At 40.4% G+C, this 26,393-nt stretch overlaps 1 protein-coding gene across 3 annotated transcripts in view; it reads right to left on the bottom strand.

Annotated features, from left to right (window-relative positions):
• Positions 1–286: 286 nt before the first annotated feature.
• The window catches only part of LOC311042725 (uncharacterized protein), a 35,914-nt gene continuing 9,807 nt past the window's right edge, over positions 287–26,393 (bottom strand). For 2 of the 3 annotated variants that reach the window (XM_084053657.1, XM_084053655.1), the window contains one exon: positions 3,106–4,712. In XM_084053657.1, coding sequence (XP_083909783.1) covers positions 4,563–4,712 — 150 coding nt within the window. In that variant the 3' untranslated portion in view covers positions 3,106–4,562. Of the gene's footprint in view, positions 794–3,105; positions 4,713–26,393 lie in introns of those variants that run through there. The other variant, XM_084053656.1, reaches the window with a different exon arrangement.

The raw sequence follows: 26,393 nt of genomic DNA, 5'->3' as shown, positions 1-26,393 counted from the left end.
TTGTGTATCCTGTGTCACCTTCTGGTTTTAGAAGCTGGATTAAAAAAACACGTATACTCCTGACAACACAGTGAAGAATATGACAGGTAAAGACTGTGTCAAAGACTGCTCATGTTCCCCTGAACATTGACCGGACCTCTGTGTGTTCTTTATGTTTGCCAGCTAATTCTGAGGTAATATTTAGTACTTACACAAATAGAATCTAGTAGGCAGTATGCCATTATGGTTGTGGTCCTTGTAAATGCAAACCATTCATTCAATATAGATTTGATAAGCACAGTCTGTATCGGAACTGAATTCTGTTTAATTCACAAACAAGATTACCAACAGATAAGTGAAGGAATATACGATTGAGCGACAAGATTTTGGGTTTAAGACAATAAAAGTTAAGATCGAAGGCTATACATTGAGGAACAAAAATCCACAATATCTATCAGCTTATTTACCTTCCTACACAACAAGCAAGAAATAGAAAACCAACAAATGAAAAAAAATGTTTAAAGTTTAAAACAGTTTAAAAAGTGGGCACATCACTGATGCATAAACCTTTTACGTCCCAAAACTTGAACAACAACAAAAACGTTCCGATTATTTCACAGATAATTTCTGTGTTTTGTGGGATGAGGAATGGGATGAATCATGCTTAAAGACGCCAGAGAAATGTGAAGGAATACCGGATGAAACAAATGATGAGGATGATCCCAATGCCAAGGGCAGCGTGGCCTAAGCGCCGAGCCGTTGTGCTGTTCCGACAAGCAGTCTCCAGGTCTCCACGTTTTACTGCTTTTCTGGTCTGAGAGAGAGAGAGAGAGAGAGAGAGAGAGAGAGAGAGAGAGAGAGAGAGAGAGAGAGAGAGAGAGAGAGAGAGACGGGGAGCAGGGTAGTTGAGATGGGAGAGAAAATGGGAGAGAAAAAGGGATTAGGGTTGAAGAGATGTGGGAGAGAAGAGAAAGAAGGAGATTTAAGAAGAAGGTTGTATGGAGAGGGGGCCAGGAAGGGAAGGGATTGAGAATAGAGGAAAATAAGTGAGTAAGGAGAGAGACTGTCACGAGGGAGTTGTGACACAAGCCAGATGGGAAATAGAAGAAAAGAGAAATGGCAAATGTTAGAAAAGTAGAGAGAGAGCGAGTGAGGCAGGTGGGCGGGAACAGATAAACATGGCAGAGTTAAGCAATATGTAAGGGAATGAGCAGGGGGGAGGGAAAGAGAGCAAAGAGACGAGAAAAGTGAGTGGGGGATTGTATGGGGAAGGGAAACGAAGGAGGGAGAGGGGGTGAGAAGGTTAATTGAAGGGAGAGGGAAATAATGTAGAGAATGTGAACAAGAAGGAATGAAAATATGTGTATAAGGAGGCACAGAGGAATGATAGTGGCAGTGGAAGAAATGTCACAAGAGCAGGAAGTATAAGATATACTGTACAGGAAGCATGAAAGAAGGGATAGGAGAGGGCGAGGATGGAAGAGTGTGGACAAGTGGTATGAGGTCAGGGAGGGACTGTGAGAGGGGAAGGTTGAGTCTCACCTAGAATGAAAACACCAAGGATAGGACAGACAGTAACATCACAATCTGAAGTGTGTGTAGCCTTGTTTCATGGGGCCCTGGCCCTGACAGTGGTTTTGTGGGTCAAAGCACTTCTGCATGACACCAGTGGAGACATCACTGATGAGCCCTATTAAATCCTTTATTAGACTCTTAACCTGGTAAGTAACTGCCCAGAACAACCAGTCTTGTTAACACTGAGCCAGACTGTCCCAGCCAGTGGTGGACAAAGTACAGTACACCCCAGGAACCCAAGCTTTCTTGGACCCCAGGAAGACTAGCTGCCAGTTAGGTGGCTACTAATGAGGATGAGTTCTAATGAACAAATAAACCCCATTACTTTGACTCTTATACATTCTCCTTTAAAGTGTGCGATTACATATCTTGGCTGAACCAGTCAGTTGCACTGTTATTTTACTAACCTGCACCAGTGTTTTGCTAACCATCTTACGTCAAGTGGCAACGGCTAATAAGATGTTGTAAAGCCTGATTTATACTTTGTCGTTCGACAATGTTGCACGACGGAGCATAAATTTGGCATAAGTCTGTGTAGATTATTATCTTTAAATTTTGTGTTGAGAGAGTGAGAAAGGCAGAGAGTCATGTGGCCAATGAGATAAAACTAGATATTATCATGTAAAGGAACTTGATTGGCAACATTTGGTAAGAGTGATGTGTTTTGATGATATACGTGTAAATACATACAACCACATGTAAACTCCTCCTTTACCTAGGTTTGAGCATTACTCTACTTCATTTTACTTTTCTGTTCTCTCTCTCTATATATATATATATATATTCTTTTTTTTCTCTCTTTGTATTTTTTACCATTGATTGTCCTTTTTCCTTTCATAAAGGTTTTTAATATACTAGTCGTGTTTCTGGCTTCCCCCTCCGCTCGGCTCTTTGTTACATCTTCTATGGGTGTATAGGTTTAAAAGTATTTAGTTCTGGTTCCTCAGTCATTTGTAACTTTTTATAGGTGTTTCTGCAGGCTTTGTATAACGTAGTGGTTCTGCAAGCACATCAGTGCATTTGACCAAGGAGTATCTGTACTCTTACTCAAGTACTTGGGTCGAGTACTTCGTCCACCTCTGTTTATAGATGCAAACAAGATATATACACTATATGCCCTGTAAAGGCTAGTTGTCTGGACTACATAATGGGCCAATATTTGGTATTAAAGCTGCACTATGCAACATTCCTCTTCTACCCAGGATTTGAACCCGGGTTTCCTGCATAAGTGCTGACATTTTTACCATTGAGCTAATAGAGCCTGCCTGCTTGCTCGGGATCAATTAAACCTTGACCTTCAGGTCAAAATTGAGGATTGAAACAGGATTGTGTCAAAGGTCATGTCTCACCTAGACACAGGATCTAAATGTCTCAATAGAAGAGCAGGGAGACCAAATACAACCACCCCAATTGCATATGTTATATTGTATTAACCTACTCTACCATACAAATTACATTTTATTCATCAAAAAAAGTTACATAGTGCCACTTTAAGTAGTAGTCAGGTAATAGAGGTAATTTTAAAAAGAAATAGAGCACAATAGGTTTCTCTTTCAATATATTTGATTTATTTATCAAGCAATTTGGTATACTGTATAATTTCATACTTGTATATCAAAGGAACAAACAAGACATATTAAAAAACAACACACAGGCAGAAGATGTTTTCAACAGCTGACAAGAATTGGTTTGTAGAAAAGGACAGCAACATGACCCCAGAGTAACTTTATCAATGGTTCAACTAAGCAATATTACATACTAAAATAAACTCTCACAAGCATAATACAATACAATGCACTGTGTAAATGTAACCAACTTAACATACAGTTGAACACAGATGCTGAACAGAAATGATGCTGAAGAGAAGGTTTACATATATGGAATCAAAAGATTTGCATCAGCAGTAGTAATAAAATAATAGGATTTGTTTATTCTCTCAAAATTCATTCTGTTGTCTCATACAAGGCTGCAATATCATTTGTTTTTGTTAAAGTGCGGTACACTTTGGTATTTCCCCTTTAGGAATTTAATATATTCAGCAACTCTAAAGGCAGTCGCACGTGCATATATGTGCATGCACGTGTTTGCATTTGCATTGATGCGTACTGGATATGAGTATGTTTTTATGAACAGTAAAATCCTAAGTGTGAGGTTTTTGGATTAAGGAAAATAATCAATGATATACAAAATATTGTTTCTCTTCTGCTCATTGGGATTTTTAGTTGACAACTATTTACGAATGGTACACTGTGATGCAGTCTGAATGACTTTGTTTGGTGGCTATGGGGACATGGTTTTAACAGTGCTTATGCATACTGTCTAGCACAGCATAGTTTCCCATAGTTTAGTGGGTCGGGACCCCCCCATTTTTGTTTCTTTTTAAAGATTATTATTATTATTTCAAAAGATTAAAAAATATATATACATTTCTTTCATACATTAAAAAAAAATTCAAATGAATTTCATGAATAAAAGAAATTGAAATAAATTCCATAAATTCCATAAATTCCATAAAGTTAACTTTTAAGAAGAAGGGAAAATAGCCAATCTACAAGCTCACAATGCGTTGTGAGCTTGTAGATCTGCTATTTTCACTAGCTTGGGTCCCAGGAAGACATCAAATTTCTCTTTTGGGTCTCGAGCTAAAAAGTTTGTGAACCACTGCTGTATAGGCCTGCACACTGCACAGCAAGCAGAAAAAGGAAAGAAACAAGAGCCCCCCCCCAAAAAAATTGTCAAAATTGCAGATCAACAAGCTCACAAGCCGTTGCAGCAAGATGAGTTGCACGCTGGTAGAATGGCTATTTGGTTAATCAATTGGCGGATACTTTCTTCAGATATCACTACAGTATATGAAATTCTTCTTGACATTCCCATTGACCATATTCACGTGGCGTATGAAGTAAGAGCAAAATGGTCACCATGTGAATATGGTCATTGGTGGGGTTGGTAAGCCAGCGGTGAAGTGGGAACGGGGATTATGGGAAAGAAGCGGGAGGGGGAATCAGTTAGAAGGCAGATACGATGACGACCATGTAGATGATGGACAGGATGAAGACAGTGAGGCCAATTCCCAGCGACACATGGTTCAGCGTTCTGGCAGTCCTGCTGCTCCGTTCCGCCACTAGCTGGTCTCCTTGCAGGTTGGCTTCACGGGCCTGAGGGAGGGAGGGAGGGAGGGGTGGAGGAGGGTAGAGGGATGGAGTCAAGGAGAGGTGAGGGTGGGATGGGATAAAGCAGGGAGGAGAAACAAGAAGAGAAAGGTATCAGGAAGGACGGAAAGAAGGAAGGAGAGAAGAAACAGGAGGATGAATGGGAAGGAGGTACAGATGGGAGGTTTTTATTTTAGAGAGGGATGGGGTTGGAAAGATCAGTATAAGGTCGGTGACAAAATACGGGGGCAGGAACGGGGGAAGGAATGAAGAAAAGGAAATAGGTAGAGGGGAAAGAAGAACACAGAAGGGAAAGAGAGAGTAAGCATTTTTTAATGTGACGCCGACCATGCAGGCCATGCAAGTTGTCCTCCCCAGCATGACAGCACTGTAAGCAACTACCACAACACAAAGTAATGTAAATATGGGTCATCATGCCCATGAGCTTTGATTGGCTACCGTACCTCTGGGATTGTTAGCCAAAGTAAGATTTGAAGCCATATTTATTCAACAGATCGCTACAGTAAGCCCCACCCGCCAATAGTGTTTGCCCAATGCTATCTTAGCAACCGTTGCTATCCACAATATGGTTGGCGCATCATACAGTTGGTGCGCCTCATACCTCCAGGTACACATAACGCCCGGTACAGAATTGCACAGATTCATGCATTAACTGCACCATGGCAGTGTTAAATAAAGCCATGCCATACCTGGAATTAGTGCACCACACATAGTATTGCATTCTGATGTATTGCATTCTGATGTGTTGCTAACAAACATCTCACATGGTGCTGTTACTTTGCACATGCTAGATGTGTCATCCTTCTGGCTCATAAGGTATTGAGATGTAAACTTCAGAAATACCTTTCTGACATGGCAGCTCATTCAACAAATATCTCAACCTATTTGAACAGCCCCCGTCACCATGTATGGAGATGAGGGTTCTCCATACATGGGGATTTGTAGATTTATAGATATTTTTGAAGAAAGGTTGATCTGATTAACTTTCACACTGGGTACCTCACTCCTTCGGGGCATTGCCGATACACACGTCAGGTTTGAAGTTCGGAGGTCAGATGGTTCTCAAGATATGCAAAGTTCAGATACACACACCGAGATTCTTTGCATTTATAGAGATATAAAATAAAATATACTTAAGCAGTTATCAGCTTGCCCGGTGTTGCCAGGGTTATTGCACTGACATCACATTGCAAAGCTCAGTGTTTTTTCAGGTTCCGTCCGGTACCTAGCACTGGCCGGGTTATTGCGTGGGTGAAACAGGCTCTCTCTGGCCCTTCTCTCCCTCTCCCTCCGCCTCTCAATCTCCCTATCCCCTCCCCTTCTCAATCTCCCTCTCCCCCTCCCTCCTGGGCATATCTGTGCGCCCGCCGCAGACACTTCCCACCACTTCCGTGACACGTTGTGAACTTGCACTTCCCACCACTTCCGTGACACGTTGTGAACTTGCAGATCAGCTAATCAGGCTTTACTTTGCTTCTTACTTAAAGGAGAATTTTGGACTAAAGTTTTATTACCTTTTCTATGATGTTATGATATCTTAGGATGAATGGTACAGTAGAAAAATTTCATAACTCCACCCCTGGTCTGCCAGAGCTTAAAAGCCCTCTAAGCTGCCTCATTCACTTGAATGGGGAATCTCACTTACAGTTGAAGCGGATAGGCCTTAGGTTAGGTTTTAAGCTGTGGCGGACCAGGGGTGGAGTTATGAATTTTTTCTACTGTACCATTCATCCTAAGATATCATAACATCATAGAAAAGGTAATAAAACTTTAGTCCAAAATTCTCCTTTAATGTACTTGCAGTACTGCTGTATTTTGTTACTCTTTATATGTTTCACCCACTGGTTTATGAGGCCTGTTTTCCACTGTGTATTCTGTGCACAAATGTGTAAGAGCATGCATACAAATGAGCAAGTGCATGCGATACATGCGGTAGAAAGGCAGACTTCACTCTAATTGTGGCTGGCAATATTCACACTGGTCACACTGATTTAGCAGATGTGACAGGACGTTGTGATCATATGACACACCATTGGCGTGTCATATTTTGCCTTAGTATAGACATAGATCGTACGTTCGTCTGGGCTCTCTCTCACAGGGTTCTACTGAACATTGTCTCATGCGTAGTACTACAGTATATTTCCTTATTGGCTGTTTAAGTAATGGACAAATCCTTTTTTAATTCATTTAGGATCCTGTCTCCTGGTTTGATAATCTAGAAATTGGATAACGGTACTCTGCGACTTTAATTACAAAACTAGCCTGTGGTTTTAATCTAATCAGCCCTCCACCCCCACAAACCTGGCCCGCCTATGAAAACAAGCTTGAGCTTGTTTTTCTGGCGTGAGAAGGCGCTGTCTGCCATTGTAAAACCTTTCCTGATTGCCAGCAGCTGTTTAGAAGTCCTTGTTCCAGTAAGGCCGTTTCCTCCTCCAAAATCTGGCCTGGATTCAAGTCCTACTACAGAGCTGCACCCATTATACTGATGCTACTCTCTAAACCTAAAACGTCATCTTCACCATTTCAAGTTTTGCTTGTCAATTCAAAGCTGCTTCTGCTCTTTAATATCTATCTAAAATCCCATGCCAGGGCAGGAATTTCACGGCGGCCACGACGGCCATGGCTCTCGTTGCCCCTCTGTTTGGCCGTGTGCCCCTCGAAAAAGAATTCGCCCCCAAAGCCAAAGTGGCCTTGATGACCTTTTCTTGCACTGCCAAGCAGCCAAGATTTCACTGTTTTCTCCTAAGCACTATCGTCAATATGTCAATATGTTTTTTGGCACCAGTTGTCTGTGGTTGAGAGTCTAAATTATTTTTGGACAACACCAAGTGAAACGTCGCTGCGTACATAACCAGTAGTAGGTTTGATTTCGAGGCTGATATGAATCGCGCACAGCTTAGAATGCTGATGCTTTTGACGAGGGGAGAGAGGGGGGGGAGAGAGAGAGACAAAGACGAGACAGAGAGATAGCTGCTGTTTGTTTAACGTTACCAGCTTAAATGAAACAATTGTAACAGCCAGGAATTTTGACTGTAGCTACTGTACCTGTATGTAGGTGTCACACGAGTGTCCACAAGTGTGACGTTATGTTTGAGGGGGAGAGAGCTCCAAACGTATGTCAGTAGGCTAACTCCACCTTGCCAAACAATTATGTGATATGTATCCATCAAAAACGTCTGTCTAACATCCCGAAAAAAGGTGCAGCAAGGGTCCAACACGTCCAATTGACTTCCAACGTATTTGCGGTAATAATCATGGAGTATTTCCCAAGTGAAGGTAATGCACACACAACAACCATTAAACTCTGCAACCCGAGGACATGTCGTGTGTATGTGTGTGTGAGAGTGAGAGAGAGAAAAACTTGTTGGATAACATTAATGTGTATTTGGCTAGCCAAATTAATGATAAATAGAGTTTGTCTTAATCTTATATCTTTAATAATGAATAAATACTATATTTTAGGCTAAATCATGTACAATCTACTAAAGTCATTAGTCATTACTGCAAGTCCAATCACAATTCATCTTCAATGAAAATGAAAATACAATAAAACCTTGAATCTGTGAATGCTCATGTGATTTATGTGACCTTTACTTCAATCAGTGAAGTGCAGTGTTGAATGTGAGAAATATTGAGACCATTATGACTTTGTAGAAAATGTTATAATTTGCCAATACATTATTTTGTGAAATAAACAGGTTATATGTCACTGATAGATATACTGTAATTGTACTATGTAGTGAATAAGGCTTATAATATAGCCTGGTGATCAAGAAATGTTTAATGACTGGCATTAACATCTGGTCAGACATGCCTGGACTCAAAAGAGAAAGTCACTGGTTGTGCTCACCACCACAGTGAAATAAGACCTCACCCTTTGTGACCCCCAGGTGGTCTCTCACAGCTCTGTGTGTGCAAACCAACACACACACCCACGTGCACTAACATGCACATACACACACATACAATGGATCGTGGAATGCACTGAATGCGTTTTTAGCCGCGAGCTGAAAGCGCTGCGGCTCTACAGACAGCCTCAGACATCGTCACTCGCAACACGACATGTTTTCGACATTTTTTCGGGACACCTATTTGTCTATTGGCTGTCCTGGCTGTCCTTCACTACTTTACAGCCAATGGGAGACACTACTTTAAAGCCAATGGACGGCCGTTACGTCACTCGCAGCACCCGCCTCCCCTCGCAGCACCCCCCCTCCGTCTCCATCTGTCTCTCTCTCTCTCTCTCTCTCTCTCTCTCTCTCTCTCTCTCTCTCTCTCTCTCTCTCTCTCTCTCTCTCTCTCTCTCTCTCTCTCTCTCTCTCTCTCTCTCTCTCTCTCTCTCTCTCTCTCTCTCTCTCTCTCTCTCTCTCTCTCTCTCTCTCTCTCTCTCTCTCTCTCTCTCTCTCTCTCTCTCTCTCTCTCTCTCTCTCTCTCTCACACACACATCAGCTGATGTGTTAGCAACATGCTATGCTAACCGTAATAGTGAGAGGACAGAGAGAGGCTGAGAGTCATAAAGTCATTAAGTCATAAAAAGTCGGCCAGCGGAGAATCTTCTAATCATCTGTGATTTCCAACAGCCGTGCAGCGCCCTTCAGTGTTGATTTAACTCTGAGGAGCAGTGGAAGTACTCAAATGTTTCACTTGAGTAAAAGTATCAATACTGCAATGTAGAAGTACTCTGTTACAAGTAAAAGTCCGCAATTCAAAATTTACTTGAGTAAAAGTACAAAAGTGTTGGTATCCAAATGTATTTAAAGTACCAAAAGTAAAAGTACAAAAATGTTTGAAAATAGCAGATCTACAAGCTCACAACGCGTCGCGATGCGACACGTTGTGAGCTTGTAGATCAGCTATTTTCAAATAGCCTTGGTATAAAATAGGGCTAAAGTGGTTAATGTATGTTTTATAATGTAATAATTTATATCTGCAAAGTAACTAGTAACTCAAGTTTTCAAATAATTGTAGTGGAGTAAAAGTACAATATTTGCCTCTGAGATGTAGTGGAGTAGAAGTACAAGTACTGAAAACTGGAAATACAACAGTAAAGTGAAAAATACCTCAAAATTGTACTTAAATACAGTACTTGAGTACATGTAGTTACTTTACACCACTGATGACATGCCTGTCTAAGACAAGTCCCAGAGTATTCCCAAAACTGTATATATCTGTAGGCTATTTTTATTTAGTTATTATTGTCCATTTTATTTTCTTGCTTAATATTTTCTTCTCTTCATTATATCAATTATATGTAGAACCATCTGTGGTACAAGTTCCAACAACATTTCGCTGCTTGTATCTTTATGAGTCCGTAACAAATAAAGCTTCTTGCATTCTGCACAATTCTAATGTTGCAATTCACTGCAGAAGGACTTGTTTTGTACTGTAATAGGTAGGCTAGTCCTATACCAGTTACTTATTTTTATTTTAATGTTAAGACATTTATGCTTGAATGACAGTGATTAGGCCATAACATGTTACAGCACTATAAAAAAACAAGACATGACAAAGTCATAATATAGCCGCAAAATGTCATATTGAGGTATGCCATTTTTTGGCAGAGTTCTTCTACATTGCAGTATTGATACTTTAACTTGAGTAGTTGGGGGGGGGCACACACACACAATACAGCTGCTAATAATATGACTGTCAAATCATATTTATTCTTGTTTTCTTTCAAAAGGACATATATTTTTTCAAAAAAGTTTTTCTTTTAAAAAAAAAAAAAAAAATGTTTTTTCAAAAAGTTTTTTTTTTCCTTCTTTTTTTTAAATTAATTTTTTTCAACGGCAGATTGGGGCAACAAAAGCCTGCCGCTCGCGGCTATATTATGACTTTAGTCATTTCTTGTTTCTCTGTAAGCGACATCTCAGCTTGATGAATGTCACAAAAGAGAGACATCAAGTCTGACAAGCAACACCAAGCAGCACCACAACATCATGTGAGTTGTACCACGCAATAACATGAACTTTAAAAAACTGATGACCTCGCAAGAAAGCAAATTCTTTCATTCCCTAGAGAATGAATCAAGGAAAGAGACTCCCCTCTCCCTCTCTGTTTTATCTACACCGTCCTTTGAAACAGAAAGCCATTCATTTGCTTTATCTAGTAGGTGGTTTAAATCTGTTATATTGTGTGGTTGTATTTTTTTTTTAGCAAATATAGCAAATTGTGTTATAATCAAATAACCATATTTCTATTATGATTGAAGTTTTATTTTATTCTATAATGGTTTATTATGCTGAATGTTTTGACATAAGACATGGTAAATAAATAATTGTAGAATAATCAAAATGTGGTTATTGAGTGAACTTATAGATATTAAAAGTGTGTGGGCATTTTTAATGATATCCTAATATAACTCATAAAGCTCAGTTGTTCTTTCTCTTCATCTTTTCTCTACCTCTCTCTCTCATTTTCTGTACCCTTTAAAGGTTGTTTCTTGAAACATTTAACACATGACGTAAAGTGTGCAGTAGGGTTTAAAAACAGACCTCTTCAGAATATGCAAATGAGGTCAGATATACCCCTTTTGCCAGTCAACTGCTACTTCAGTTGTTTGTTGTTTGTCTACCCCTCCTTGTCTGTACATCCTCCTGTCACACGTCTAAGGGTTTTAAATGTTTTAAGTGTTTTCATTCATACAAGTATTGGCCAAATAATACCATAATGCTGAAGAGCTAATAAGCTGGACTTTTAGTTTCATAGCATTCTAAAGGCCTTCACAGAACTCCTTGCAGCTGTGCTCAACTCAAGGCTAGGAACCGTTCATCAAAAGTGACAATTTCACTCCCGTAAAGATTAGCACACTCCTGCGAAAAAGCCACCCTGAACCGGGAAACACTACATCGAAGTCGAGAAAGAGAGAAAGACAGAAAGTCTAACGCTGGACATCACGTCCCCACTGTCTCTCTTTCTCTTCTATTTTCTGCCGCTGGAGTCCTTCATCATAGACTTTGCCACTGCCACCCAGGGTCAGCGAAAGAGCTTCAAAGCTGAATCTAGGAGTAGATTCGAAGAGCAGTCCAACCAGGACCAAGAAGGGTCAGAGAGTGGATCTCACATCAAATCTACCACTGCCTGATCAGATTGCCCAAGCCAAAGGTCTGTTTCATTGATTATGATGTCATGGCAACAGAACAATGCAATTACTTTTGTTTTGATCAACTGATGCAAATAACTTCTTGTTGAATCTACCTTCTCCTATTTCTATCTACTTTCATTCTTTTCATTCTCTTTCTTTATCACAAAGAGCTCAGAAAGTTATAAAAGTTCCCAATATATTTACTCTCTTTTAAATGATTTAATCAACTATTCCAACAGAATTTACATCTTGTAACATGGCTGTGTTTTCAACTGTTGCTTTATTACTTTACCACTCTGCTGTGGAGAAATATCATATGTTTCACTGTGCAATTGAGTAATAAACTTGTTTGATTAGAAAAAGTCCTTCTAATGTCATATTTATACGTTGGTGAATGATAAATTGACCCTGCTTCATGGAAAGAATTTAAATCCTTCAGAGTATATGAGACTGATCTGTAAAATTATTAATTAATGAGGTAAACTGGGGATAAATTATCATTACATTTATTTAATGGAAATTTATCATAATAGTTACATTTATAATAAGTAAATTTGTCATAATACGTAGCCATTCACACTACAACTATATTAAAATGTAATCATCCTTAAAGGACAACTTCACCCATTTTCAAACTATATTCATATAGTTGGTCCTCACTAATGCTCCTGATAAAATCATTTTTCTACTTGGTCTTTGTCTCATAGGTGGGCTGCAGACACTTCAGAAACCCACCTACCAGTGACATCATCGTTAGGTAGGTCATTTTCTTCTTTCAAATTTTACTTTTTTTTTTCATTAACGCGAGAACAATGACTTCCATTATTGCATGCTAATTAGCTTGGATTCCCCATCGATGATGTCACTGGTAGGTGGGTTTCTGAACTGTCCATAGCCCTACTCTGAAATACAGACTGAGTAGACAAAAATGGTGCCATATTATAATGAGCATTAGTGAGGACCTATTATATGAAGATAGATTGAAAATGGTTGATTGAAAAAGTCGTCCTTTAACCTTTAAGTTAAATGCATTGTTTCTGTGGACTTATAAAATCATTGTTTTATGATTGATGGCCTTCCTGCCCTGGCATTTGACCTTTGTACCCTCAAAAAATGTACAACACCAAAGACCAAGTGGCCTTGACCCTAAAATGACGAAATTCCAGGCCGATTCCATCATTTTGTAAAAAAGAAAATCAGTGTGATGCCTTTAAAGTCATAATGTGTAAGGTTATACATATAATCTTTCAATATAATCTTCAATTTAGGTACATGTCCCTTGTGAAGGGACTGACATGTAGAGGTCTATAAATTACGCACAAAAATTCCACACTTCCCCCTCAAGAGGAGAAATGTGGACCTATTTTGGCAGCCTACGGTATTTCCCGACCTATTTTGGCGCTCGCCGACAAATCTCCCGATCTGACGCAAGATCAGGCTTCGCTAGCCGAGGTTTTTCTCAACTGTGTGCGAAAAGTACAGCGATAACTGATGACCTAAGATGACGCATCAATGTTGTCAGTTAACGGGACGTCAGAGGTCAATAAATTCCGCACAAAAAATCCACACTTCCGCCTCAAGAGGGGGAAGTGCTCGCCGCCGATAAATCCCCCAATCTGACGCAAGATCGGGCTTCGCTCGCCGAGGTTTTGCTCGCTGTGTGTGAAAAGTACAGCGAGAAGATCCAACCGCGATCCTACTGCTCGGCGATGCCTCCCATAGCCTTTCTAGATATCTGGCAGGTTTCATATTTGGCCATAGTCTTTAAAACCAACACATCTCACTTGAATACGATGAAAAAAACGCTGTCGGAATCAGCACGTGTATGTGTGTGTGTCTTTTTTAACAGACACACATTTGGAACACATGCGCTCTCTGTTGCAGCCAGGGTTTTATTTTGTATGGGTTGCAGGCATGAGGGGATATAATTCCTTTGTCACCTACTGTAGGCCTATAGAGTAGGCCTACATAAAGGTTTGTCATCATGACTGGAATACTTTTTTAATGACGTGAACGATCAAGGAAATGCTTCTGGATTGCATTGCACACTGAAGTAAGTTGGTTGACTTTGTTTCATTGATTAGGCTAAAAGTTACAATAATCATTATCCTCGACCCACATGATCTTACTATGCAAATGAGAGGCACAAATTAATTCATCATACAGTGTTATATAAGACAAGCGGAAAATCCCAACCGTTCTGCTGTGCAGGATATAGTTTAAGAAGTGATAGAGCCTATTTTACATTACTATAACTGGTTGGAATCTATAGGGCCTGGTGTGGACTGGGCTTAAACAATGCAGTGTATGAATGAATGAATTATAAATGTGCAAAATCTCTGCGTATGTGTGTGCATGGGTGCGTGTGAGTGTATCTCTCCCTCGCGCATCTCAAGAACCGAGTAAGTAACCGATCAACTTCAAATTTTGCGTGCGTATCACTGAGGACCCGAGGGAGTGCCGTGCCCGGTGTGAAGTTGGTCAGATCGGCAGTTGTCCAGAAGCACCAATCAGACCGATATGCCCATATATATTCCAATAGATGACTATATAGTGATGACAATATCAGGGATCTCCATGGTGTATATGGGCATAAAAGGGACTAGAACAGATTTCCATATGGGCATAAAATGGACACAGGCGAACAGATGGTACAATGGGTATTGCATAACCGGGTGGGGCATGCATTCCCAACTTGCATCATTCCCGAGTCTAGTAATAATAACAGCATCAATGAACTACTCATAGAACATTTACAAAAGCTTTACATAGATTTAAGAAATAATCAAATCAAATACAACATTTTAATTATGTAAGTATTTTAAGAAGTGATTTAAAAGAAGACACTGATGTATCAAGCCTGAACTCCTCAGGCAGGTTGTTCCAGAGTTAAGGAGTCCTGACAGCAAAGGCACGGTCACTATTTGTCTTCAGCCTCAACCAGCAGGTTCCTGCCCAAGAACCTCAGACTGCGCACAAGCTCGGAAAGGGTTAATAACTCAAAAATATACTTCGGGACCAGGCCATGAATTGCCTTAAAAGTAGGGATAGATTATCATTTTAAAAATTGCCAAGACTATACCAAAGCCTGCCCATAGTAACTACATTTTAGAGTATGCCTAGTATGGGATTGGGTGTTATAATCTTTTTCTGTTCTGCATTAGCAATGTCATGTTAGACTTTTCCCCCCTGTCTTCTACGGTGCTTCCTATGGTGCCTACCTGTCATCTATGGTGCTTCCTATGGTACTTCCCTGTCATCTATGGTGCTTCCTATGGTGCCTCCCTGTCATCTATGGTGCTTCCTATGGTACTTCCCTGTCATCTATTATGCTTCCCTGTCATCTATTGTGCTTCCATGTCATCTATTGTGCTTTCCTGTTGATTGTGCTTTCCTGTTTTCCAGTTGATGTTGCACTACTGTTTTATGCTCTATACTATTTACATTATTAATCTAACAGATTCCTAGATTTGTTTGTTTCGCATTGGTATCGTATCGGTACTTGGTATCGACAGATACGCAAGTTGCAGATTTCTGCTAGTCAATCTGTGTTGTCTCTCTCTCCACCCACTTGAGTTTCTTTAAATGTTCGATATGTCTGTCTATAGAAGGGCGTTTCAAAGTGTGACAAATATCGCTTAACATCATGATCATTCCGTTTGGATATTTGCCTGTTCACCTATTTGCTTCCTGTGCCTGCATGTCCACCTACACGTGCATCTCCCTGAATGCCTGCATGTCTGCCCCCCTTCTGATATTGTGCTCATATTCTAACGTATGTTTTAGGAGGTTACATGACACCCTAAGTTCTCTGACACCCTCCCCACTGGCTATGGGGGTGGCAGTAGGATGTGGGGGCATTCCATTCCATGACATTTGACCTACATGTGCTGTGGTTAACATGGGTCCAGCAGACCAATATAGTAGCTGTTGGTATACTAGAACACATGCATGCACGGCACATATGCACGCTCGTGCACGCATGCATGCACGCACGCACGCACGCACACGCACGCACGCACACACGCACACACGCGCACACACACACACACACACACACACACACGTCTTTATGTATCCTGGGGTCACGTGCACGTGTCCGTTGTTGTTTATATAAGCTAAATGGGCGTAGCCACAGCTTATTTTAGACATGGCTGCCTCTTCAAAGTGGTCTCTGTGTGATTTTGTTTTCAAAGCTGCAGTACGTTCCTAGCTGTTTAATAGCCGCAATCTAGGCTAGTTTCTGTGAGTCTTGAATCTGCTTGGGGCCTCATCCACATAAAAAGTTGCGAAACGTTTACCCGCTTGCTGAAGGGACACTGCAACTGGCCCTTGCAGGTACATTTTTACATGAATTAGCCACTTAAACCTGACCGCGTCGGCTCTGTACTTGGTCCACTGTTTTTCTCTCTTGTCTACACCATATCTCTTTGCTGAAAATAGACAGACAATCTACAGGCTCTAAGCTTTGCAATGCAACTCGTTGTGAGCTTGTAGAGCTGCTATCTTTGGCGAATGTTCCTAGGGTCTTAGGGTTCAAGTGCTTTAAAGAATGTTTTTACTGTGCATGGTCTCTGAGTGCAGTGAGTGGTGTTGCGAAGCTTTCCCCACACACTATTAGGACTTGCATTTTTGCCACCAATGACTGAAGAATGAGATTACCATAATATGTCAGAGGTGGTCTACTAATCATTTTAGTTCTACAGAACAGATAACCGCAACATTGTTTATAGTGCTTGTTCGTTTATTATTTTATACTGAATATATATCAGGCATATGAAAAGCGGCACTGAACGGCATCCAAGTATCAATTTTGCTTAAACACTTTCAACCACGCAACCCCAACACCCTATTTTGGGCATGCCATTACTGTCAACATTTTATTTAAACTCAACATCTTCTCTCCCTGTCCATGCCTGTATATTTCAACTCAATGTTTTCCGTCCCTGTCCATGGCTCTCTATTTAAACTCAACGATTTCTCTCTCCATCCCTCTGTTTGTCTCCTCCTTTCCATCGTCACTCACATTCTTTTTTCTAGTTGGCCTTCCAGCTGCACTCCATCCGCATGAATGCTCTCTTGCTTCACACTCCCACACATGTAAACATGCTCACACACACAGTCATACAGTCACGCACACACACACACACGCACAAACACGCGCACACGCACAAACACAATGCCGGGCATTCTGATAGAAATCCTAAACAAAACACAACTGTGGCCTCCAGTCTCTCTGCTGGTTGCTCATCTCTCTATCTCGTCTCTCCTTCTCTCCTCTCGTTCAAGTTTGAATCATTCTCCCTCCCTTGTCTAGCTCAGTCCCTCATGAGCCCTGACCTTTTCTCTCTTTCTTCCCTATATTTTCATCTCTCCACACATCACAATGACAACAAAGCTCTGCATTGTCCCTTAACCAGAGCCATTTAGAAAGGAACTGCTTAGCAGAATACCAATGTAGAAGCTCCACTCATCAAACAGCTTTGGTAGGGGGTTAACAAGAACAGCTGCTCTCTCCTCTCCCCCTCCTCTCTTTCATGTGCCTTCTTTTTTCACTTCTTCTTTCTCTCATGTCCCCATATTGTTCATGTCAATATGGGGACATGAACAGGATGTACCACATAGTCTATTCATTCATCTACTGAATTAAAGATTCAACAAATGTAAATCTAACATATTAAAAGTTGTACAGTTAAGGCTGTGATGTATCATGGAAACATTTCTAATATGTACTATTTACAACTTCACCAAAATGTGAATACTTGTCTTTGGTCCATATTGTAAAATGAAGATTTATGTTTTTGGGTCCAAAAACTTGCCATTTATTGTCACTGTGAAGTGTATTACCTTATTTTACCATCATTCTATGGTCGAACTTAATCACAGAGATACAATTATTAAATACTTGTTAGTTCCAACCCTATTTTGTAACAGCCCAGTCGGCCTGTAATATGTAATAAGCATGTAATAAGAGCTGCTCTCTCTCTCCTCTGCCGTGCTCACTTCCTGTCTCACCACATAACACCTTTCTTCTTTATCTGCCTGTCCTTCTTTCTCTTCGCAGGCACGCACGCACACGCACACGCACACACACACACACACACACACACACACACACACACACACACACACACACACACACACACACAAATGCGTGTGTACATGTACACATGCACGCACTCACACACAATGCTAATTCAATTTCAAGGTTGATCCCTCAACTTTCTCTTCCTCTTTTTTTCATTGAGGTCACAGAAAGAATTTCAGAGATAACGAAACTTTGACAGTTAGAAAACCAAACACATTCTCACAATGTCCTGGCTCACATCCAGGCCTGGTACCTACTCCAACATAGACAATGAAGACAATGACAAACTTTCTATTCACAAATGGATCTTTATCAGGTGAGCCGATGTAGACACATATGAATTAATGAGATTAAAACAATATTTAACTGGCCTAATTCTAGTAGGAGGAGCATCTTTACTATTTTTCTATGTCCCAAATTGTCACCTTCTACTTCATACACAGTAACAAAGTACAAATTCCAAATTGAAAGTATTCCGGTAACAATGTTGCCATGCAGGTCGACTCGGTCAACCCCAACTAGGCTGACCACTGATTTGAATGGAAAAGTATTTTCTTGGGGAAATGTTGTGCCCTTCCCTTCATAACAACACTTCATCGATATATCAATTCTGAACAGTGTTATTGTATGGCTATTACTATATAATAGTACTACTGTTCATGTATTTTAATGTATATTTTCTTAAGGTAGACAACTAAACTAAAACAGTGAGAACTATTTCTCTGATCTAACTGAAATGCAATGCCTACTTTCTTCTTCAGTTTTTCATATGACCATAACAAGTATAAACTAGACGCGTCGCAATTGGCAATTGCAAAGTGTGGTTGCGCCGACGCCGGTCGGGACTCGAGTAATACGCTGGGAGGAATACCGTCGGAGACTGCGCCAATTACATTGTCACGTCACTCCTGAGATCGCTTGCGTTTCATTTTGAAGGGACTGACTCCCCCAAAAATCATGTTTTTGCATCAAACGGTGACATTTTGCGCATTCGTGGCGCCCCCTATGGGTCAAAGTGGAAATGCTTTTGGGGAGTCGTTGAGTAAATCACCCTCGACATGTGATTTAAATTTGGGATCGATTGGACGTTTCGTTCGTGATTTTTGACATTTTTGGTAAAACGGGTCCCTCCCACTAACTTTGGAAACAATTTACGGAAGAACGGTAAGGACTATGAAAATGCCGTTTGGATATGTTTACCGCATGGGCCCAGAGATCATGTGTACCGATTTCTGTGACATTTGGACAAAATATGTTGGAGGAGGAGCTAAAAGTGTGGTTTGAAGAAAATTCAAAATGGCGGAAAATCTATCCAGACGGAAATGGGCGTGGCCTATATGGGGAGTTGCGTCGTGAACCAAGGAATCCAGGGGAAAATAAATTTTGATTTTACGACCTACGGTTCAAGAGTTATAGGCCAAAACGTAAAGTGGGCTGTTATAGCGCCACCATGTGGCCGACTGGTGTGATTATTTTTTAAATAATTTAGCAATAAACTATTAACCTCCCCTCCAAGTCTTGTAACTGTAGCCCTTACGGTTTCCGAGAAAGAAATACTTGAATGGGAGTTTTTGCAATTCCCATGAAAGTGAATGGGGAAATTTAATGCACTAATAAATCAATATCAAAAAATCTATCCATACGCAAATGGGCGTGGCCTATATGGGGAGTTGCGTAATGACCCAAGGAATCTAGGGAAAAATAAATTTTGATTTTACGACCTACGGTTCAAGAGTTATAGGCCAAAAGGTAAAGTGGGCTCTTATAGCGCCACCATGAGGCCGAATGGTGTAATATTTGTTTAAATAATTTGGCAATAAACTATGAACCTCCCCTCAAAGTCTGGTAACTGTAGCTCTTACGGTTTCTGAGAAAAAAATACTTGAATTTTAGTGTTTTCACTTTTCCATTGAAGTGGATGGGGAAATTTAATGCACTAATAAATCAATATCAATTAAACTATGCAACCAATCTCTTAGCCTTATGCAAGTGCACGATTCCCGGTCAGACCGGTCATTTTGACATATAGCACTAAATTGGGAAAAATAAACTGTGGGAGGAGTAGCGGCCCGAAGTATTGTTTATCTATAAATAAATAAACAAATAAAGTATAAGGAGTACTATAGTCTGGTTGCCCTGTTAGGGCAACCACACTAATTATTTTGTCACTGTAAAATATGCCCCTGCACTTATTAGGAGAGTCTGCATGTCCTGGAATTCATACTGTAGCCATTTCTACTGTAGGAGAGTGAGAATGTTGCATAAAAGGTCTGATCCAAGCTAGGGGTGGAATCTTAGGCACAGAGTCAATTTTAGAAGTTAAACAAAAGAACCTCAATCTCTGAAACAATGGTCCTATCATTTTCCTTCATTCAATTTATGTCAAACAAGCTTTCTATTTATGACTCAGATAGTCAGATACCCCTTCATGCCTCTGACACTGGTCAGGCTCTTCTGAGGTGTATTTTCCTTCCTCCGGCAGGTTTAAGCATCTTGAGATAATTTTTGGAAAATAATTTCAAGAATTCACATCTGGTTTTCGTCCGCCGTTCATGACAGCAGTGTGTCTGTCACAGATCACATTGCTGTTTGTAATTTAATATCACAAAGGTTTATTTTGGCAGAAGAAGGTGGGCAATATATATCTCATAAAAAAAATAAAAAAATAAAAGAACAGGTCAACTGAGTTAGGTTGTTTGACCTTCCATTTTACACTACACTTGTCCTTTTAGAACATGTGCCCTTGAGTATAATACAAAAGTGTATTCATCCTAGGTCAAGAAGGGTAAAATGAATGGAATGCTCACCAAGGCCCACTTGCTTAATGCTCTGAAGTACTCTGTTTGGCGTCAAGGAATCAAGTCCTACCATTTTATCATACTATTACGTTCTATTGGCCATGAATTAGACATAGATTGTAAGATTCCTCTATTATTCTCTCTACTTGTCTCTTTTTCACACACACACACACACACACACACACACACACACACACACACACACACACACACACACACACACACACACACACACACACACACACACACACACACACACACACACACACAAGAAAATGAAACCTTGGGAGTGAGAACACCGCCCACATAATCACATGTCCTTTGCTCAAATCCAGGCCTGGTAACCTACTCCAACATATCATTTAGAACAGCGGTTCTCAAACTTCTTCACGTCAAGGACCCCCATATTAATATGTATTTGGCCCCCATCTGAAAATATTTTGTGCCAGGGATCCCCATACAAGATTTGTGTAGTTAAAAAGACGCTGTGAACTTGTAGATAGCTATTTTCAAATCGCGAATATTGTGTATAGGGTTTAAGTGGTTAAACTGATTATCCCATTTTGCTGGGGACCCCCTGGAACCCCCCTAAAAGGACCCCTGGGGGTCCCCAGACCCCACTTTGAGAAACACTTATTTAGGAAATGAAGACAAAGTTTCGATCCACAGCGGGATTCATCAGGTGAGCCAATATAGACACATGAATTCAACCAAAAATGTAATATTTAACTGGTCTAGTTCTAGTAGTTCTTCCCTCTTTTTCTCTGTCAGTGCTTCTACGGCATGCACGGTAACAAAGTGCAAATCCCATGTCGAAAGCAGGTGAGGGAGTAATCCAATCGTATCATAACATTGTTCTGTCTTCTATTGTTCTGTCTTCTATTGTTATGTATTCAATTTGTACCATGAACTGGATTGTGACCTTGCAATCTGGGAACCCATCCTATGAACCTTGACATTGTCACCCCAAAAATTATAATGTCTTTGCAGCAGCCTACTGATCTTTCCTACCAAGTGTTATGGAAATCCACACATCCATTCTCAAGGTGTTTTGTTCACAGAAACACACATAGACAGGGGCCATTACAATACCCTGACCCACAGCCACAGGGCAGGGAAATAAAACCTCACTCTCTGACAGAGGTGAACGCAGTACTCGACCCCAGTACTTGAGTAAGAGTACAGATACTCCTTGGTCAAATTTACTCCACTATAAGTAAAAGTAGCTCAGTCAAAATGTTACTCAAGTAAGAGTAAAAAAGTCAGGATCCTCCATACCATTTTCTTAGGTTTAAGAAAATGGTATGATATCTTTTTAAGATTATTATTGGGGCAAGAATAAGTTATGCTTGATTTTGATAGAAGGGTGTAGAGAGGGACCTGCAACCTAGACCAGAGAGAGGGGAGATATGCAAGACATGACAGCAGTTGTATTCAAACCTGGGTCCTTGTGTGACTAAAGGAGCATCTGGTCAGTGCACTAACTGGCCGAGCCACTAGGCAGTCACCCCCAATGATCCGCATTTCTATATATTGTAAGTAAACCCATTGTTTAAAGAAAAGTTGGCACTTCCGCTGGCACTTCCCTTCATGAAAATATATTTTATTTTTAGCGGCGCTAGCCGCTCTATACCTTTAGGTATAGAGCGGATCCTACTCTATACCTGACTTTGTCCGTGTTCACCGTCAACGCTCTGATTGGTCAGACCCGTCAACGCTCTAATTGGTCAGACCCGTCAACGCTCTGATTGGTCAGACCCGTCAACGCTCTGATTGGTCAGACCCGTCAACGCTCTGATTGGTCAGACCCGTCAACAAAGTGATTGGTCAAGCTTCACGTGACACATGGCTATAAACACATTATAAACACATATCAATGACAAAATGTATCAAAGGCGCCGCTACCTTCACACAGAGTGTGATTTTTTTTAAATTATTTTTAATTTTCAATTCTGCTTAGCATGAAAGCTATATAAGCTTAGATGATTTTGATTTATATTAGGATAAAGCTGTGCGACTGTAAAGACGAAACGGAAGTGGGGAGGAGGCTTCACACCCGCTTTATATTTTAATCATGATCAGAGCTTCCGAGTCCCAGACTGTATGACCGGAAACATTGGAAAATTGTGGGTGCAACTGTTTGGCCACACGAGACTAGTTTGACTGGCACACCAAATCTAGACAACAATACAGTCACAGCGTGTGTCTCAGGATTCAGGGACCAGTCAATAGGCCCATGATCATGTTAAATGACTTGTTATTACACAGATTGGTTCAATGTTCCATTCTGATTGGTCAATCAAGCAGTAGCGGAACATTGATTCATATTTGAACAATAACTTCCTACCGGAAGTTTGCGAGCTGAGTGACTGTGAGGGTTGGACAGACCTGGCTTAATTTAATGGACTTTCCGTAAGCAATGAAATTAAGTATCTGTGTAATAAGCGTAACCTGACTGTTCATTATCCCTTGCATAGTCATTGTACTGATGCCTTTCTTCATGTACTTGAATGTGTATGTAATCAAGGCCTATCTTGTGAAGAATAAAAGCAGTCATTGTCGTGTAATGCATGGTGTACTACGGTTTATAATAGAGGGTCAATGATCTCTAGTACGAGGACATAGTCATATAAACAATAACTCTCTACAACCTCCTAAACTTCACAATGATGGAAGAGGAGGACCAGTAAACTCATAAGCATACTCACTTCAACTAAACAACAACGGGTCAACCATCTGTATTGGATGAGCTTCTGGCTTCAAAGATGTATTTTATTAACTCATTCACTGCCAGAATTATTCTGGCCGCGTTTGAACACTGCCATATTTTTCATTGAAAAAAAAAAGTACTCAGGAGCCGAGATACAGAATTTTTAAGTTTTAAGTTAACAAGGAAGTGGATGGGAGTCTATATCTTCGAAAAATCATATCTCCTTGGTATTTGGGTCAAAAAAAAAAAAAAAAATCAAAAAAAAAAAAAAAATTAAAAAAAATATTTTTAATTTTTTAATTTTTTTAAAAAGTCGTTTTAGTCGTTCTTGGCAGGCATGGCTTATGGACAGAAGTCGTTTTAGTCGTTCTAGGCAGTATATGAGTTAAACTAAACTGTAGATATTATTTACACCAAGATTACGGGACTTGGATTTTAAAGGAGTTGAGGAGAGCACAAACTTTCGGTCTTTCTTTACTGGCAAAACGACAATTATCCAAATTTTGTTTTTATAGTTTTTGGCACATAGCATCACTGATTTATGCACTGCACTGACACAGCAAATGTATGGTACCATCATGTTCACTTGGTGAGAGATCATATCTGATTTCATTGTTTTGGGATAAACACAACAACATGTCATGTCACCACAACACTAGCCACAACGTGCGGCATGAATTTACGGGTGGCGTAGGCTACTTTTCATTGCTCACTACACATTTGCCTCCTCAGGGCATAATTTATTCCACTCACCACATTACGACCACACCGGACGGGGAGACACTTTAGCCCCGTTTACCGTGAGCACACCCGAGCGCCGACGGCCACACCCGACGCAAAACGAGGCGGCCACCATTGAAATCTGTCAAGCTCCAAAAGAAAAACACACGCGAGCCCATCGCTTCTACCGCCGCTGATGCTTCAACTTTCGCTTTGCTAATGTCTCTATCCCACCACACTCACGCTAATATATGCATACATTTTCGTGGCATGCACATCCCAAACAATACATTATCACCCGCGACAGCGTGTAAACGCAGCCTCGAACACCACCGGCTCACCAGTCAGTCAGGATGCCAGGTTGGAGAAAAACAAGCGCCAGAAACAAGCAAGCAGGTGCATGAAAAAACAAAAGCCAGAGGGAGCAAGATGGTGGATCTATATAAATTATATACATATTAATATGGGGTCCGAAGGACTACGCGATGTTTCGCGGGGGTCCCAAGACTCCCAGGGGGTCCCCCAAGTATTTTAAAAACATTTTTTTATAGACCTACAGTATTGTATTGATTGAGTACATGTACAGTACATCAAATATCAAAGGCACAATCTATGTGCAGTACAATGTATAAAAAAATAACGATACAAAACAAAAAGTAAGCTAGGCTGAACAGTAACAGTAAGATATTCAACACAGCTATATAGGCTACTATATACATACCAAAAAATGGATCTCGGGTTCACAGCGCGTCATATCACAGCGATTAAATAGAAGATTATGTGTACAAAGCCAAATGTGAAAGAAAAAGAAAACGGGAAAAAAAGGAAATACTTTAGCCCTGACTAGTTAGCTAGCCAGATAAACACAGGGATTAGTTACAACAAATGACAGGTTATCATTTGCTCTTTAGACTGACTCACAAACCCACACACGCACGCTTGCTCTCTCACACACACACACACACACACACACACACACACACACACACACACGTTAGCTCAGGACAGTGTGTGTGTGTGTGTGTGTGTGTGTGTGTGTGTGTGTGTGTGTGTGTGTGTGTGTGTGTTCGTGTTCTCACATGATTTCAAAGTCATGTGAGTGAATAAAACACTGCACGTAAATGTAGATAACTAAAGAGCTATCTCTGTTTTTTGATATGAGGATATGAAAAATACTTTTATTTCAAGCTATGGTGGATTACTAAATTACACAAGTGCTTCAGAAATCTATGAAGTAATAGCCATGACATTTTGGAATTTCTGCTTGAATGTTGTTGTTCAAGAAAGCTGTCAGAAATCTAAGTGTTTTTCCACTCTCACGCGTACAGATAGGCTACTCCATTGCAGGGCTTCATTGCAAGGCTTCAATCAACAAACTTTTCTCCTTGGCCATGTTTACTTTCCGTCAACAATTCCACTGCCATGACTCATACGTTAATAACAAACTCATTAATTCTACTTCACAGACCCCCATGAAATCCGACTTTGTTAAGATTAGACAGAAACTTTTATTTTAAAAGGATATTTAGAACAGTTGAAAGTAATGTGAGATAAGATAGTGTTAATTTTAAGAAACATTTTCAACATTGTAGTCATTGTAGATGTTTTTGCCAACAACTGCTGACTTACTGTAATAGAAAAGTACAGGGTATTTTAGATGTGTTTACAATGGCAGATGTTCACACGTCTCACTATTTAGCCACATTTTCTATTCCAAACCTTACATCATTCCAAATAATGATTTAACAAAATAATGTAATGACTAGATTTGTTTTTAGGACTAGAAGGACTAGATTAGTTCTTTGGACTAGAAGGACTGTCCTTCTAGTCCAAAGAACTAATCTAGTCCTGGACTAGATTAGTTCTTAGCACTAGAATAACCAGATTCGTTTTTAGGACTATAAAGATTAGTTCTTAGGACTATAAAGATTAGTTCTTAGGACTATAAAGATTACTTCTTAGGACTAGAAGGACTAGATTAGTTCTTAGGACTATAAGAACTAGATTCGTTTTCAGCACTAGGGCCTGTGGCCCCTTGGTGTGACTCTTGTCATGGCAGACCTGTGTTTGTGGCAAGTTTGGTGCGGTTTGGAGCAATGGTGTGCCTGTGGCCCCTGGGGGCCGTGTGTGGCCCCTGGTGTGACTATTGTCATGGCAGAACTCTGTCTGAATGTTACGTTTGTTTTGTCCACCGTCGGTCCATCCGCCCACCCCACCCAACCACCCGCTAGGAAATTTTAATGTAGCATATGTTCCAATTATTTGA

Source organism: Gymnoscopelus microlampas (assembly GCF_963454915.1).
Source record: "Gymnoscopelus microlampas genome assembly, chromosome: 3".
NCBI lineage: Eukaryota > Metazoa > Chordata > Actinopteri > Myctophiformes > Myctophidae > Gymnoscopelus > Gymnoscopelus microlampas.
The sequence above is the reverse complement of the archived record's forward strand: the minus strand, read 5'-3'. Positions and strand labels throughout refer to the sequence as shown.